General features: G+C 46.0%; 2 protein-coding genes across 2 annotated transcripts; one reads left to right on the top strand and one right to left on the bottom strand.

Annotated features, from left to right (window-relative positions):
• Nucleotides 1-596: 596 nt before the first annotated feature.
• LOC115169483 (NEDD8) lies at nt 597-4,112 on the top strand. Its single transcript, XM_029725145.1, has 4 exons — nt 597-759; nt 1,063-1,110; nt 1,263-1,345; nt 3,797-4,112. The coding sequence occupies exons 1-4, from the start codon at nt 742-744 to the stop codon at nt 3,912-3,914; spliced, it is 267 nt and encodes an 88-aa protein (XP_029581005.1). The 5' UTR covers nt 597-741; the 3' UTR covers nt 3,915-4,112.
• A 115-nt stretch (nt 4,113-4,227) lies between these two features.
• Nucleotides 4,228-15,123, bottom strand: LOC115169482 (AP-1 complex subunit gamma-1). Its single transcript, XM_029725144.1, has 22 exons — nt 14,927-15,123; nt 14,183-14,388; nt 13,966-14,090; nt 12,316-12,457; nt 11,938-12,034; nt 11,639-11,715; nt 11,322-11,417; nt 9,937-10,017; nt 9,425-9,523; nt 9,210-9,265; nt 8,377-8,490; nt 8,102-8,242; nt 7,754-7,808; nt 7,385-7,507; nt 7,150-7,239; nt 6,901-7,028; nt 6,585-6,689; nt 6,253-6,397; nt 5,962-6,106; nt 5,554-5,708; nt 5,279-5,377; nt 4,228-5,205 (listed from the first exon to the last, which is right to left on the bottom strand). The coding sequence occupies exons 2-22, from the start codon at nt 14,381-14,383 to the stop codon at nt 5,107-5,109; spliced, it is 2,373 nt and encodes a 790-aa protein (XP_029581004.1). The 5' UTR covers nt 14,384-14,388; nt 14,927-15,123; the 3' UTR covers nt 4,228-5,106.
• Nucleotides 15,124-16,743: the final 1,620 nt, after the last annotated feature.

Genomic DNA, 16,743 nt, shown 5'->3' with positions numbered 1-16,743 from the left:
GGGAGGGCCTCTGTCTTCGGTTGCAACACTCACTACTGAGTTCCAAACTGCCTCTGGAAGCAACGTCAGCACAAGAAATGTTAGTCGGGAGCTTCATGAAATGGGTTTCCAAGGCCGAGCAGCCACACACAAGCCTAAGATCACCATGCGCAATGCCAGTGGTGTAAAGTTCACAGCAATTGGACTCTGGAGCAGTGGAAACGCATTCTCTGGAGTGATGAATCACGCTTCACCATCCGACGGACAAATCTGGATTTTTCTGGATGCCAGGAGAACGCTATCTGCCCGAATGCATAGTGCCAACTGTAAAGTTTGGTGGAGGAGGAATAATGTTCTGGGTCTGTTTTTCATGATTTGGGCTAGGCCCCTTAGTTCCAGTGAAGGGAAATCTTAACGCTACAGCATACAATGACATTCTAGACGATTCTGTGCTTCCAACTTTCTGGCAATAGTTTGGGGAAGGCCCTTTCCTGTAACAACATGACAATTCCCCCGTGCACAACGTTTTTTAAAGTTAACTTTATAACAGTCACATACAGTATTTTCCCAGAAAGTAATTATTTGCAAAGCGGAACCTATGTCTCTCAAAATACGGTAGATGGACAACAGACAAAACAGTGACTTACACAGGAAGTAAAGTTCAATCAGAAGGTTTGCTGAATTTGACATCAATACCACAACACTATAATTGTGGATTAGGTATTTAATCTTAAATTGATTTAAAACGTATTTAAAGTCAAAATGCTGATCAAGGTTAAGGTAAGACCAGCCATTTAATTTGTGGCCATGCCCTCTAGTTTACAGACTGTATGTTCGTATCTCACCATCGTCGAGCTAACGTTAGTTGGATTGTAATATTAGACGTAGTTTACATGTTAGTTATACATATCTTTGGTAAATGTATTGATCTGAACAGCGCTAGTTATATAGTGGACATTACAGGTCATTGGCTATTGAACCGTCATCCCCGTATAGCTACAATGTTGTAACAACAGCCATGTTAGCTAACTAGCTACCTAACGTAACGTTAGTTAGCTAGTTAACGTAATTTTTCTGTTTCAGACTCTCACTGGCAAAGAAATAGAGATCGACATTGAGCCCACAGACAAGGTATGAAACATCATTACTCTGAAGGTTGATTTTAATCTAATGCATTTTCTTTCTATGTGTAATATAAGGATTAAGTTACTCATGTCAGTAATACATTGGAGAGTCATGTCCTGTAATGATGTGCTTATATGCGCTCTTGTACACGTATGAAGGTGGAGAGAATTAAAGAAAGGGTGGAAGAGAAAGAGGGGATTCCACCTCAACAACAAAGACTCATCTACAGTGGAAAACAGATGTAAGTGATAAACCCTTCCATCACAATCTTGTCATGTTAAATAAAGGTGAAATAAAAATAAACATCTGCTCCCTTTAACACCAGAAGCGCCTGGCCTTTCTGCCTATAAGTACCCTCTAGAGCAGTTGTTCCCAAACTTTTTCTAGTCCCGTATCCCTTCAAACATTCAACCTCCTGCTGCGTACCCCCTCTAGCACCAGGGTCAGCGCACTCTCAAATGTTGTTTTTTACTATCATTGTAAGCCTGCCACACACACACTATACGATACATTTATTAAACATAAGAATGAGTGTGAGTTTTTGTCACAACCTGGCTTGTGGGAAGTGACAAAGAGCTCTTATAGGACCAGGGCACAAATAATAATATAATAATAATCGATAATTTTGCTCTTTATTTAGCCATCTTAAATATAAACTTTTTGTTCATTGAAAATTGTGAATAACTCACCACAGGTTAATGAGAAGAGTGTGCTTGAAAGGATTCACATAACTCTGCAATGTTGGGTTGTATTGGAGAGAGTCTGTCTTAAATCATTTTCCACACACAGTCTGTGCCTGTATTTAGTTTTCATGCTAGTGAGGGCCGAGAATCCACTTTGACATAGGTACGTGATTGCAAAGGGCATCAGTGTCTTAACAGCGCGATTTGCCAAGGCAGGATACTCTGAGCGCAGCCCTATCCAGAAATCTGGGAGTGGCTTCTGATTAAATTCAATTTTCACAGAACTGCTTGTTGCAATTTCGACGATGCTCTCTTGTTCAGATATCAGTAAGTGGACTGGAGGCAGGGCATGAAAGGGATAACGAATCCAGTTGTTTGTGTCATCCGTTTTGGGAAAGTACCTGCGTAATTGGGCACCCAACTCACTCAGGTCCTTCGTTATATCACATTTGACATTGTCCTTAAGCTTGAGTTCATTTGCACACAACAAAATCATACAGTGATGGAAAGACCTCTGTGTGTTGTCCTTTTTGACGCAGACAGAGAAGAGCTCCAACTTCTTAATCAAAGCCTCAATATCCATGTATAAATTTAACATCAATAGTTATTTGTTAGTCATGGATATGTTTTAAATTATTCTACGACGTCCTCGTGAAAAACGCAGGCCTAAAGCCAATTTTTGACACTTCCAGCCAATGACATTATAACAGTCTAATAAATACATTTCATATATGCAATCTGAAGAATAATCATTTGGTTGTGTTTATAAAGGTCTTAGCTAACATTAGAATACTAAATAATTATTTCAAAGAGCATAATAGCATTTTCATTAGTTTGTCAAAACTAAAAAAACACTAGTTCAAGTCCATCACAAATAAGTCCTTTATAATTTAGTTTTGGCAGGTCTACAGAAACATTGTGGAAATAAGAAAATGTATTTAAATGGAAACAGAATACCGTATTTTAAGTTTATTATGTTACTCATCTTTTCTTAGTAGCCAGAGAAATGCTGCCCCTGAGTGGGCATGTGCTGAGTGCATGGACAGCAGATATTCTTTTAAAAAGTGAAATTTGGAAATAGAGCTGCACCTCTTGAATTTTGAGTTATTTGACAAACGTAAGCATCATAGAAACTGCACAATATGATCTTTCTGATACTATATAGAAATCAAAACGTTTTACCTGCATGTGATGATTTGATGAAGTGATGCTTCTTTCCCTGCATCTGTCAATTACAAAATGTGCCCGTCTCTTCGTGTGCAATTTGACAACTGATAATATTGTCACTCAGACTGTCAATTTAATCTTGTTTATAGGCTGTCTTATTACGTGTGAAATTAGTTTCGGTATAGTTTCGATGGGCCGGCTTCACCCTCCTTATCATTTAGTTAGGCCTATTTTAAATGACATTGTGAAGTAATGTGCAATTATCGCCCATTCATTCAGTGGGCTGGCACCGTTTGAGTCCCTTGGCTGAACAACCTGGATATTCAAGGATATGTTTGGAGTTATTCTAAGGACCTACTGCAACACGTAGCATGTTTTCCGTTCTAGTAAATAAAACAGGCCTGTAACAGCTTCTTTTTACAAAGTAAAACGTGAAGAATGATAAACCCGCAAGGAGCACGGTCAATTTAAATTCAGTTGTGAAGTGCACAATTTTCATCCATCCGTCGTTAATTTAGTGAGGAGAGTGACACGCATCAGCGCCTGGCTGCGTACCAACGTCTTACAGAGCATTGTCTTGGCAGGTTAAGTTGGGAATAGGTGTGGATTTTTTAAAATGTTTGTGATAAACAAAATTCGGACAAATGAGCAATGTAAAATACAACAGGGAAGGAGCAGGACATAGCTTTTTTTTTGGGGGGGGGGGGGGGGGGCTGATTTATTTTATTTACAATATCAAACACTGTTGGTTTAGGGTGGTTCTAGCGTTAATCAAGTGGCAGCATTACATCTTGGATGCAACACTTGTTTTATCTGCTCTGACTTAATCCCATCCCTCTCAGGAACGATGAGAAGACGGCTGCGGACTACAAGATCCAGGGAGGCTCAGTGCTGCATCTGGTCCTGGCGCTAAGAGGAGGGCTAGTCTGCCACTGTTCCTGCATCCACCTCATCTCCTAGTGGGCAGTGGGGCCAACCGTAGTGGGCAGAGTTTGTCATCGTCACACCACAGAGCAGCAATTTGGACTGCTATAATTCCTCTGTGTAGATTGTTTTTGTAACCAACCATACACTGTTGGAATTTAAGTAAGTTGGACACAGCGAGAGACTTTGGACACTGGTTATTTTGCTTGTGAATAAAAGGTGAAATGTACCGTTTTTCTTTTGAAGTACATGCATGGCTGCTATTGCATGAGTGTGTGATTTAGCAGTGCATTGTAAAACAACTTTCCATATAGGCAGGTACAAACTCTGGAAAATAATGCATTCATAATTCAATTTGATAACCTTTAATTACAAAATGTCAAAGGCAATGCACACAAACTGAATTCTCTTTCCCGGTACTACACATCATTCACAGATAAAACAGCAAGTCCCACCTCAAAATAAAGTCTATATACACATACATGACAATACCTCAGCTCCAAAAGGGGTTCTGAGTGACAGGCACAGGGGAAGAGAGAAGCAGTTGGTAAATAGAGGTAGGGAGGAGGAGAGCACACCAATGGAAGGCATGTACCGTTAAGTGTGGATAAGGTGTAGTGTTAGGGGATGCTAATCACGTGGCTCAGATGGATGCGAGGGAACTACAACAGCAGGTAGGTAAGTAGTCCTGGAGTGAAAGAAAAGTTGTCACGGTTTCATGGGTCAAGACTTCACGGTACTCTCTTAAAAGATGATCCAGGTGGACAGTCTCGGTTGCACAGTTCTCAGGATAGATTTCTCTTCTGATCGGACAAGTCCCACAGGCCCAGGCAGACGGCTGCATATTACTATTGCTGATTGATGTGACACCAAATACACACCAAAGATAGTGCCATTAATACTGTTGGTTATGCTATGGGAAATGTAATACCAGTAGTCCAATCAGAAGCTGAAAAGGTAATGGTGACAATGGCTTTTAGGGTGACAGTATCAAGAGTTTACAGAAATCCCTGCCAACTGTAGGGGAACATTTTCCACAGTTCTTGAGGGTCAGCCATTTAGAAAAATAAGATAAGAGTCATTTGGAAAAACATTGGGATGTACTGTAGAATAGTTGATTGACAGGCAGCTGTCAGGTAGAATGGATCCCCACTCCTGGGCCTGGTCGGCTGTCGATCCTTCCATGGTCTGATGTCAACGTTGATGGACAGGTTGATTTCAGCAGTCATTACCAGGCGGGGCTGGGAAATGAGTCGATCTGCACCGTGTCCTGGCAGACAAAGTCCTGGCTGGTGTAGCACACGCGCACCCTCATTTTCAGACTCACCTGGTTGGGAAGGAAGTGAATGTTAAGTTCATTGTGAGTGTGGCAACCACGGACTGACTGAACGAAGACCCACCTTGTTAGGGTTGTTGAGGAGCACAGTCTGGGTCACCTGACCTAAGCCGTGTGCGGGGATGACGTCACCACTCGGAGCCTTCATCTGTAACTGGACGCTCTGAGGTGGATGGAAGTGAGAGACAAAGGTCATGAACAGCCTATAACTAGGGCCCAGAGTTTTTTCTGGTCTGGTCACATGGTCTAGAGGAGCCTACTCATGACGTACAAGTTTGGAATACCAAATAAGGTAAGTAAGGTAGTCTGACAGGTGGACACAAATACAGACGGACAGACCTTGGGTACTGCTGCTTGCAGGGTGAGGCTGGTGATGTCCCTGTCAGTAGAGTTGGTGGCAGTGAGGGTAATGGTCATGCCCGTGTCTGTCTGTTTGTCAGTCTGTAGTTTCAGTGTCACGCCGTTCTTCTCATACACTATAACACTAGGTGGCACTATGGAAACAAAGAAACATCCGTCACACTGGGGGCTCATGTAATTCAGCACCAGAAAACAGACCATCATTAAATACATTAGGAAGATGTGCTGTATCTTTCGCATAAAGCTACTGGTGTGTTCATTCTAAAATCCCCAAAAAGTTAATCTTCAAAATGTTTTTCTGATGGCTTAATGATGGCTTTGTCCATCTCTCTGAAAACCCCCCTCTCCGTTTCTCATTCAGTCTCACTCAACAGCTCCGTGTCTCACCAGGCGTGACGTCCAGGCCTCCCAGCAGGTCCAGTAGGTCTCCCCCAGCCGTGCTGCTAACAGGGCCTAGCGCTGTGGTGGACAGGGCGGGGCTGGGCTGGGGAGGCTCCCCAGAACCACCTAGCAGGTCCAACAGATCACACACCTTGACGAGAGAAAATGAGGCAAATATTCCACATCGAGTTACTTTTGAGAGGTTTAGCTTGAGAAAGTACACAATAGGTCAAGTCCATACTTCATATCCAGATAGCTGAACTACCAAAGTTTATTGCAGTCATTTTCATCCCTTACCTGGTTAGCAGGTTCCTGGGGTAATACTACTTCCTGTGTCCGTTTGGTTGGCTCCATCTCTTTCATAGACCCCCCTGCTGATTCTCCATTGGTATGTCCCGGTGAGCTCTTGTCTATCACTGGCATTCTCTCCAGAACAGCAGCCCTGCGAACACAGAGCTCTCTTAGCAGTGTAACGGGCAAAGCAAAAGTGGCTACCATGATGAAGACCATAATTGAGTCACTGAGGGGCTGCCATTTCCCCTCAGTGTTGTATTCATAGATATAATAATATATGTACACATCATTGGCTATCACTGACAATATACTGTATGTATATACATATGGTCTACCTCATGTGGTCGTATTTCTTAAACAGAGCGTTGTATTCCACTGCCCTCTGCTGGAGTTCCACGTCAATGCAGCTGCCGTAGATGCTGACGATGCTCCTAATGCGACTGCCGGACAGGGACGGACAGGGCCGGACAGGGACGGGGAGAGGAAAAGCAGCAGGAAACAAGAGCTATTTTAGTATTCTCTACATCAGCAATGAGAGTCACAAGTCCCAAGACCCCCACGCAGTGGGCAAAACTGACAAAGCCGTTTTCAGTAGCTGCGGTCTAGCGGTTGCAGCAGTGTTCTGAGGGGGTGTGAGTTAATGATGCTTACTCCACGTTGTGTGTTATGCGTGTGCTGAGTTTCATTGTTGCCGTGAGAGCAAAGCCCCTGGTTGCCGGCGACGACATATGTGACTGTAGAACCATTTCCAAGGCGTCCAGGACATCGTCCTCTGCCACCTAATGGCAGGAAGGAGAAACAAGAAGAACTGTCTCGGTTTTATGACAGTTAAATACTGTATTGTCAATGGTTATTAACCATGCCTGTGTTAAAACAACCACAGCATCCTCGGTCGTGTACCTGAACAGGTTCTGTCTCCTCACACTCTCCTCTGAGAAGCAGGTCTCCATACTCCCCAATACACCAGCACGCCACCTGTACCAGGGATTGCTGCACACACAAACCAACAACATTTTCACAGTTCCACAGCTGAGAATAGAGGATAACCAGGGCACTGAGGTTTTCCTGACTGATAACACAAATCCCATTTCGAACAGAGCGTGGCACACAAAGCACATTCACACTAAAGCCATACCACTGAGATGTCTGTAATCAGGGCTCTGTACAGCTTGTGGACCGTGTAGCAGTGTAGTTCTGTTGCTGTGGTGATGAGCTGGATCAGGTTGGGAACCGTCTCATCCCTCACGTCGCCCCCTGCCTAAAAGAGATGGTACTACTGTCAAACACAGGAATGTCTAGACGAGTCCAGACAGGGCAAAAAGTGGCAATGTGGACGCTGCCTAGTTTCCACCCAGACAGCTTGAAGTACAGTGGGGTGATATAAGTGGGCTACATCTTGGGGTTATTTACAATAGCTGGCCATAGTTAAAACAAGTCGTACGGTAGTTAAAACAAGTTGTGCAGTCACCGGGTGATTGCGGTGCAGTAGAGCGTCAGTATTTACCGTGGTGAGGACATGCAGGATGGTGTCAATGTGCCAGCGCTGAGAGGGAGCATACCTGACAGAGACACGGAGGCAAGAGACTCAGTGGTGTTCAGTGCTGCGGCTCAGACACAAAACACAGACAGTGGCACACAGCGAGGACACAGGCTACTGGCTAGGCCTGTGTGTGTGTTCAGTGGTAGAACAGCCAAATAGCAGTGAGACATATACAGACACAGAGAGCGAGTCAGAAACACACTACCACACCTGGGACAGGGAAACATTCACATAGACATAGATACAAAATGAGACATCCAGATACCCAGAGACATTTAAAGCCCCCTAGACAGGTGACGGCCGGCCCAGTACCTCTCTGCGGCGTTGAAGATGCCTGAGGTGGTGTGTGCTCGGAGCTCTGGGGGACAGCTGGAGAGGAAGAGGAGCAGCTCTTTCATCAGAGAGCGGATGTTGACAGCTGACACCAGGGCCAGAGAAAGCTCCAATGCCCGGCTGAGGGATAAACACAAAGAAGATTGTAACTATATACTGTCATTCTCTACAGTTATATGCCACCGTCCATTGTCGCTCGTGAATAGGTGACGCGTGGCCAACTGGCAGTACAGGCTCAGAAATCAACACAGTACCGTTTGACAGAAGCATCCTGGTCCTTCAGGCAGTCCACTATGGTCCCTCTGTGACGCTGCACTGCATTGTGGTCCGTCTGAACAATCTTCTGAAGGGAAGTCATTGAGATGTACCTGCGCCCAAATAAAACATATTTAGACATAGAAAGAGAAAGACGTGTTACATGTGTTTGTTTCTGGACGTGTAGAAGGGCTGTGATAGTTTATCAACGCAACTGGTGCATGGATACATTTCATGGAACAAACTTCCCATCTGCAACTTCCATTTCCAAGGTCTCCCACCTCACGCATCTTCCGCAAACATTTTTAGCTGTGTGCCGTCTTCCCGGATGGTGAGCGTGACCGCTCTCCTCTAAGTTTTAAGGTCTTTGAAATGTATATCTGGTGTAACGATCTGCGATCACTCTGCATGCTGAGAGAATGGTCATATCTGCTCTGAACCAGTCTAGCAGCTTTCCACCAGCCACAGGGAGGACGTGGTTAAGCCTGGGACCAGACCAGAATAACCTGCTGGGCCAGACAGACCCTACGGGAACAATCCCAACAGGAACAGACGGATAAAAAAGGAAACTTATATGTAATCGCTAGCCCATAACGTACAGATAGCCCCACAACCCTGTCTGTCACTAAGGCCTCTAGCTAAATAATCACAGAAATAGACGTTACGGACTGTGTTTAGATTTATTAGAATACACAGATTTGTCTGCCTCAGGCAACAATGAGCTTCTAAGCAATGGGCTAGAAACCACGAAGAAGGACCAAATGAGGACCAGATGAGATAAAAGGAAGAGACAGAGGGAAGGAAGGAGGGGGGGGGGTGAGGAGGCACCAACCGGATGTTCCTATCGTTGTTCAGAAGAAATCGCCCCAGGATGTTCACAGCTAGGACCTGTCGCACACACACACAACAGACACAACCTAGACATACGGCCTCTGATGTACATCCATGTTAGCTACATTGGCCTCTACCATTTGTAGCACATTCAAAAAGATGTGAATACATACAAACAAGAAATGACTTGATGATGGTATCACATGTGGCACTTACCCTCAAGCCACTTTCCGATTTGATGTCCATGACAGTGAGAACGGTTTCATACAACACAGCACTGCCTGCAGTCTTACTGCTGTCTGTGTTCGTGGCCACCTGTATAAAGAAGCAGTATATAAATATCGAATCATAAACTGGGAGGTTTGAGCCCTGAATGCTGATTGGCTGACAGACGGTGCTATATCAGTTTGCATACCACGGGTATGACCATTTTCTTTTTTTTACTGCTCTAATTACATTAGTGATCGGTTTATAATAGCAATAAGGCACCTCGGGGGTTGTGGTATATAGCCAATATACCACGGCTGAGGGCTGTGTCCAGGCACTCCGAGTTGCGTCATACATAAGAGCAGCCCTTAGCCGTGGTATATTGGCCATATACCACACCTCCTCGGGCCTTTATTGCTTAAATAGAATAATTCAACAACAACAACAACAACAACAACAACCCTGGTGAACTGGTGAAAATCCTGCAGTGTGAATCCTTGTGTGTGGTTTCATTACTGTACCTGGGCCAGCAGGTCATTCACGGCATCACTAGCTGTATCGTTATTACGACCCAGGATCCTCAGCAACCTAAGAATGCGCACCTAATGATGGATAGACAGAAAGAGAAATACACTATATATACACACAAAAGTATGTGGACGCCACTTCAAATAGTGGATTCGGCTATTTCAGGCACACCCGTTGCTGACAGGTGTATAAAATCGAGCACACAGCCATGCAATCTCTATAGACAAACATTGGCAGTAGAATGGCCGTACTGAAGAGCTCAGTGACCTTCAACGTGGCAGCGTCATAGGATATCACCTTCCCAACAAGTCAGTTCGTCAAATTTCTGCCCCGGTCAAGTGCTGTTATTGTGAAGTGGAAACGTGTAGGAGCAACAGCTCAGCCGCGAAGTGGTAGGTCACACAAGCTCACAGAACATGACCGCCGAGTGCTGAAGCACCTAGCATGTAAAACCCATCTGTCCTCGGTTGCAACACTCACTACCGAGTTCCAAACTGCCTCTGGAAGCAACGTCAGCACAATAACTGTTTGTCGGGAGCTTCATGAAATGGGTTTCCATGGCCGAGCAGCCGCACACAAGCCAAAGATCACCATTCGCAATGCCAAGCGACAGCTGGAGTGGTGTAAAGCTCGCCGCCATTGGACTCTGGAGCAGTGGAAACGCGTTCCCTGGAGTGATGAATCAGACTTCACCATCTGGCAGTGCGATGGACGAATATGGGTTTGGTGGATGCCAGGAGAACACTACCTGCCCAAATGCATGGTGCTAACTGTAAAGTTTGGTGGAGGAGGAATAATGGTCTGGGGCTGTTTTTCATAGTTCAGACTCAGCCCCTTAGTTCCAGTGAAGGGAAATCATAACGGTACAGTATACAATGACATTCTAGATGATTCTGTGCTTCCAAATTTGTGGCAACAGTTTGGGGAAGGCCCTTTCCTGTAAGAACATGACAATGCCCCTGTGCACAAAGCAAGGTCCATACAGAAATGGTTTGTCGAGATCGGTTGTGGAAGAACTTGACTGGCCTGCAGAGCCCTGACCTCAACCCCATCAAACACCTTTGGGATGAATTGGAAAGCCGACTGCGAGCCAGGCCTAATCGACCAACATCAGTTAACGACCTCACTAATGCTCATGGCTGAATGGAAGCAAGTCCCCACAGCAATGTTCCAACATCTAGTGAAAAGCCTTCCCAGAAGAGTGGAGGCTGTTATAGCAACAAAGGGGTGGACCAACTCCATATTAATCTCCATGATTTTGGAACGAGATGTTTGACGAGCAGGTGTCCACATACATTTGGTCATGTAGTGTATGTATGTTCAGTCACAAAAGTGACTCCAATTCCCCTGGTAAAATAAATGATTTAAAAACACTGACCTGTAGGAAGGGGTCACTGATACCAGCCACGTTGTGTTCTGGAGAGTAACCAGACATCACCAGGCCTTTCATTATCTGGACCAGCTCCGGCACCGCCTAGACCAAACACACACCAGGAGTCAAAAATCACAGATCAGCATCTAAGGATGTGGGAGAATGTGCAACCGTCTGCCCTTTTTCACAAGTATCGATTTTGGCATTTGTTACAGTGTATAACCACATCTATAATTTTCAAGGGACTGAAATGTAATGTCTCATGTTGAGTGGGTGTACTGGAATGGGGTGAGATGAGGTGGGTGAGTGTGTGCGCATTTTACCTTACGAAACTGCTCTAGTGTGTCTGGGTTGCGCTCACACAGCTCAGTAATCAGAACCACAGCTCCATGTAACACCCCTGCAATCAGACCAAACCACGAGGGGAATAATTGCCACACGGACACGGTTTACTATGCTATAACACCCATAGTAACGGCTAACAGTCAGAATGCAAGACTACATACCGTACTCGAACGTAACAGACTGTGAAACAGGTAGGCACAGAAAGATTGACAGAAAGGAGCAGACAGTTGAACAGCTGGTGATGTAAGAAAAGCAAAACAAATGAGGACAGACTCACCGTGGTTCTTTTCAGAGAGCAGGGATCGAGATGCAGGGGTAAACAGCTCTCCTAGTTCTGGTACTTTCCTCACAATGTGCACCGCGCAAAGAGCAGCCTGAAATGTCAATGTCGTCACGATCAGCTTCATAACGACGAAAACCTTCAATGTCAGCGCATCACTTTGCGTCTCACCCGCAGTTCAGTCCGCATGACGGTTTCCTTTAGTCTGTTGCAATGCAGTGTTTTACAGTAGTGCTCAAGATGGATTGGTTTGGGTTTCTGCATTACCAAGGTCAGCCATGAAGGCGTGATGAAAGGAATGGCAGTGTGTGTGTGTGTGTGTGTGTGTGTGTGTGTGTGTGTGTGTGTGTGTGTGTGTGTACAGAGAGTGCTCACCTTCTTTTTGATGTAGGAGTTGGAGGCTCTGAGGAGGCGGTCGATCTCTGGGGCCAGGTCTCGACACATCTCAGCTGAGCCCATACAGCCCAGAGTACACAGAGCCAGAGACTGGACATACTGACTGCTGTGGGACAGGTCACTGAGATGGGGGTTTAATGACAATTGCTCAATTGCTTTGTGCTCAGGTAGAGGTTACTAGACCACTAGTTCAATGTTTATGTATGGCAACATTGATGATTATGGAACTGTCTGAGAACGCTGTCTGACTGTCTCAGCGTTCCGTCCGTCTGTCTCAGCGTTCCGTCCTCCTGTCTGACTGTCTCAGCGTTCCGTCCGTCTGTCTCAGCGTTCCGTCCTCCCGTCTGACTGTCTCAGCGGTCCGTCCGTCCGCCTGAATGTCTCAGCGGTCCGTCCGTCCGCCTGAATGTCTCAGCGGTCCGTCCGTCCGCCTGAATGTCTCAGCGGTCCGTCCGTCCGCCTGAATGTCTCAGCGGTCCGTCCGTCCGCCTGAATGTCTCAGCGGTCCGTCCGTCCGCCTGAATGTCTCAGCGGTCCGTCCGTCCGCCTGAATGTCTCAGCGGTCCGTCCGTCCGCCTGAATGTCTCAGCGGTCCGTCCGTCCGCCTGAATGTCTCAGCGGTCCGTCCGTCCGCCTGAATGTCTCAGCGGTCCGTCCGTCCGCCTGAATGTCTCAGCGGTCCGTCCGTCCGCCTGTCTGTCTCAGCGGTCCGTCCGTCCGCCTGTCTGTCTCAGCGGTCCGTCCGTCCGCCTGTCTGTCTCAGCGTTCCGTCCGTCCGCCTGTCTGTCTGTCTCAGCGTTCCGTCCGTCCGCCTGTCTGTCTGTCTCAGCGTTCCGTCCGTCCGCCTGTCTGACTGTCTCAGCGTTCCGTCCGTCCGCCTGTCTGACTGTCTCAGCGTTCCGTCCGTCCGCCTGTCTGACTGTCTCAGCGTTCCGTCCGTCCGCCTGTCTGACTGTCTCAGCGTTCCGTCCGTCCGCCTGTCTGACTGTCTCAGCGTTCCGTCCGTCCGCCTGTCTGACTGTCTCAGCGTTCCGTCCGTCCGCCTGTCTGACTGTCTCAGCGTTCCGTCCGCCTGTCTGACTGTCTCAGCGTTCCGTCCGCCTGTCTGACTGTCTCAGCGTTCCGTCCGTCCGCCTGTCTGACTGTCTCAGCGTTCCGTCCGCCTGTCTGTCTGACTGTCTCAGCGTTCCGTCCGCCTGTCTGACTGTCTCAGCGTTCCGTCCGCCTGTCTGACTGTCTCAGCGTTCCGTCCGCCTGTCTGACTGTCTCAGCGTTCCGTCCGCCTGTCTGACTGTCTCAGCGTTCCGTCCGCCTGTCTGACTGTCTCAGCGTTCCGTCCGCCTGTCTGACTGTCTCAGCGTTCCGTCCGCCTGTCTGACTGTCTCAGCGTTCCGTCCGCCTGTCTGACTGTCTCAGCGTTCCGTCCGCCTGACTTTTTCAGAGTCATGTCTCTCTAATTGTCTTAGTTCCGTCTGTCTGTCTGTCTTATACAAGTTTCAAGATTTGTTTTCACATGCACAAGTAAAGTGAAATGCCTTTCTTGCTAGCTCTTTCCCAACAATGCAGCAATCACTTCAAATGTTCATACTTCCAATTTCATAGTGAAATTGCTGATAAAACTGTCCTTACTTCTTGATGGAGTTAGTGATGAGAAGGCTAGCATCCTGCTTCTCGTCTAGAAGCATCATGGCACCCAGGTACCCAACACGCTTCTCATTGTACCGAGGGCTGGCAATCAGACGCACACACTCCATCTGAGACCAGAGAGGGACTTGGGGAGTTGCTAGGATACAAATATAGCAAATATACCAACACTACAGACATCTTAAGAGGCGCTGTTCGTTACCTGACCGAAGTGGGCGGGGTAACCCAGCATGTGCACATACAGCAGCTTTGCCAGATTGTGAGAGCGCGTCCCATTGTCAGCCTGTCTGAACTGCGCCCGGATTGCAGCACACTCCCTCTGGATGACACCACGCTCCTCTCCCTGTGTTCGGGCTCCTCTGATCACCCTGATCATCTCCTGCAGACGCACAGACGGAGACATGGCTCCTGTGTGTATGCGTTTGTGTGGGACAGAAAGAGGGAGGTTGCAGAATTAGAGATGTTCAACAGACATACAAAAAGACCCACACATACTAATCTGAATAAGAAAATGCATTGACTATCGGTGCATGTAGGACAACAAAGCAGGTGAAACAACTAATAAGTTATTCATGAGCACCTGTAAAAGCATTAGCATTTCCTGTACAGTCATTTGAAGAGAGAGAATACTCCTGAAGTGCAGTGGCTGTTAATAAATTACAATGAAAAGTGAAACACGAAACAACCATGTACAACTATAAACCTTACAAGATACAGGCAGCCGTGACGTCAATATTATCTTGATACAATGTATCGAATTAATTCGCCTAGCATTGCTAGCCACAACACACCGCAGCAATTGCCTAGAAATTCAGTTCATTAGGCGATCTACTTTTACAACATGTTTAGGGTAAACCCTACAAAAGCGATGTCAACTATGCATTTATTTCGCCAATTAACGCTCGATAACCTCGGATTACATGGGAGCTCGATGCTAGTCTCTTACCTTCAGAAAGTGAAAACGCCCCTAGAAAAATACCAAGCCGTTTCTGTGCTCAATTAACAGCGATGTGTCAACATTAATTAAACTCTTCCCTCACAAATGAATGGGCAACTAAAACTACTCGGCGGCTATCTTGGATGGACGCCTGCTGTACCGTCCCCTAAGCTTCATGTGAAAACCATAATGGCAGCATCACTTCCGCCATCTGATCTCTGACTAGGCTTGAACTCCGCCCCTTAGGAAAAGTGTAGGCTATCGACGTGGAGGTCGGTGTCCTTGACAACAGGTGGAAGATGGATGAGGTGGGGGTGCAGTAACTGATGGTGCATGGTCAGATAGAGTAGTGATCACCTGAATAATTACAATGAAGCTAATGGTCAGTGTGTGCAAGAGCAGTGAGAAGATGATTTTATGTTTTTTTTAAGTTTAAAAGTGTGCAAGCACGGACTTTTCACGTCTGCTACCCTGCCACTGCAGACATGTCAGAATATTCAATGAACACATTTAGGTGGTGTTGGCCAAGAGCTCTATTACATCATGTCGTTTCAAAACAGTGGTGACACATCATATATTGCATAACATGATGAAAGTGGTGCTGAATACCCAGGGCCTGTCCTGACTGTTCTGCAGCCCTAGGCGAGACAGAAAATGATTGGTTCAGATTTGGTCCGGACGGGACAAAAACAACAACATCAGTGGACGTGGAAATCAAGGCAAGTCTGGGCAGGACCAAATAAAGACGTCGGCGTCGGTCCATGCTTATACTGAGGTGTAGCCTACAGTGTCGCCTGAAAAACAAGCGGTTGGCTTTATTAGTCCTGATTCCTGTGACTATTCAATTTGGCTATTTAAGCTCTGCATATCAGCTACCCAACTTTATTAGTAGTTATCCTGAACCTATTTGCAATGTGTACGAAGTGGGAAATCAGAAGTATTTTCCTTTTTACCATGATCAGCTCATAAAAAATGGACAGATACAAACTTGAACCCACTGATCATGACAATTTACCCCACAGGGTGAAACTCCTGGACAGCAGTGGTGAGTAGCCCGATTGTCCATTCAATATTGTCTATTTTACTTTGACCTGTCCTGTTTTTGGGATATGTTGTTTGCTAACATGTCAGCACATTTTCTATTTGATAGGGCGCCATTTAAGTTAGGCTATTTGATCGGAGAAACATGCATGATGTAAAAAGTGTCCGTCTCATTACATTGTCATACATTTTATCTCCAGCCTGTAGGCTACAAAAAGGCCACATACTCTTTCTACCATATAGTATATCCAGGGGTGAAAGTATAAATAATTTATTCCCAGTACGGAACCAAGCGCATGTACCAACATTTACATACACAATCCCTATTAATTCAATAGGATCCATGTGAGCCCAGTCGTACATCCATCCACTCGCAACGTATGAGGTGAATGGAAAAATACATCTGTTACACAAAATGTCAAATTTGGCTGTTTCAGGGCAGAATTGATGCATCCACTGGGTCGTTTCAGTGTCACCCCTTCATCTCTGCCTTGGCAAAATTTGACTGTTCTCGTAGAACCACATTGCATTTGAGAGTAGTCTATACCACCCATTTTCAAGTCCATTCGCTCATTTTTCATGACTCTGACATGCAGTAATGATAAAAAGTGATGTAATGGCCTGAAGTTCTTCACATTTTGCTTTAACTATTGTGAATGTTTTACCCTGGCTACATCTGCTACATGCTTTATGACAATTTTTTTTACTCTCCAACATCACCCTGGAGAGGAGCGCTGGGAAAGGACAAGCAAAATATTTTGCTCCCCTGCCTTTGACCAAGTGGG

This window comes from Salmo trutta, chromosome 31 (genome assembly GCF_901001165.1).
Source record: "Salmo trutta chromosome 31, fSalTru1.1, whole genome shotgun sequence".
Taxonomy (NCBI): Eukaryota; Metazoa; Chordata; class Actinopteri; order Salmoniformes; family Salmonidae; genus Salmo; species Salmo trutta.
Note: the sequence above shows the minus strand (reverse complement) of the source record. Positions and strands in the feature narration are given on the sequence as shown.

Coding starts and splice junctions, on each gene's coding strand:
- LOC115169483 (XM_029725145.1), top strand. Junction 1,111..1,262: donor ACATTGAGCCCACAGACAAG/GTATGAAACATC, acceptor ACACGTATGAAG/GTGGAGAGAATTAAAGAAAG. Junction 1,346..3,796: donor ATCTACAGTGGAAAACAGAT/GTAAGTGATAAA, acceptor CATCCCTCTCAG/GAACGATGAGAAGACGGCTG.
- LOC115169482 (XM_029725144.1), bottom strand. CDS start 14,383: ATGTCTCCGTCTGTGCGTCTGCAGGAGATGATCAGGGTGATCAGAGGA. Junction 12,035..12,315: donor ACTCCTACATCAAAAAGAAG/GTGAGCACTCTC, acceptor TTGACATTTCAG/GCTGCTCTTTGCGCGGTGCA. Junction 6,107..6,252: donor CCCAGGAACCTGCTAACCAG/GTAAGGGATGAA, acceptor TCTCTCGTCAAG/GTGTGTGATCTGTTGGACCT.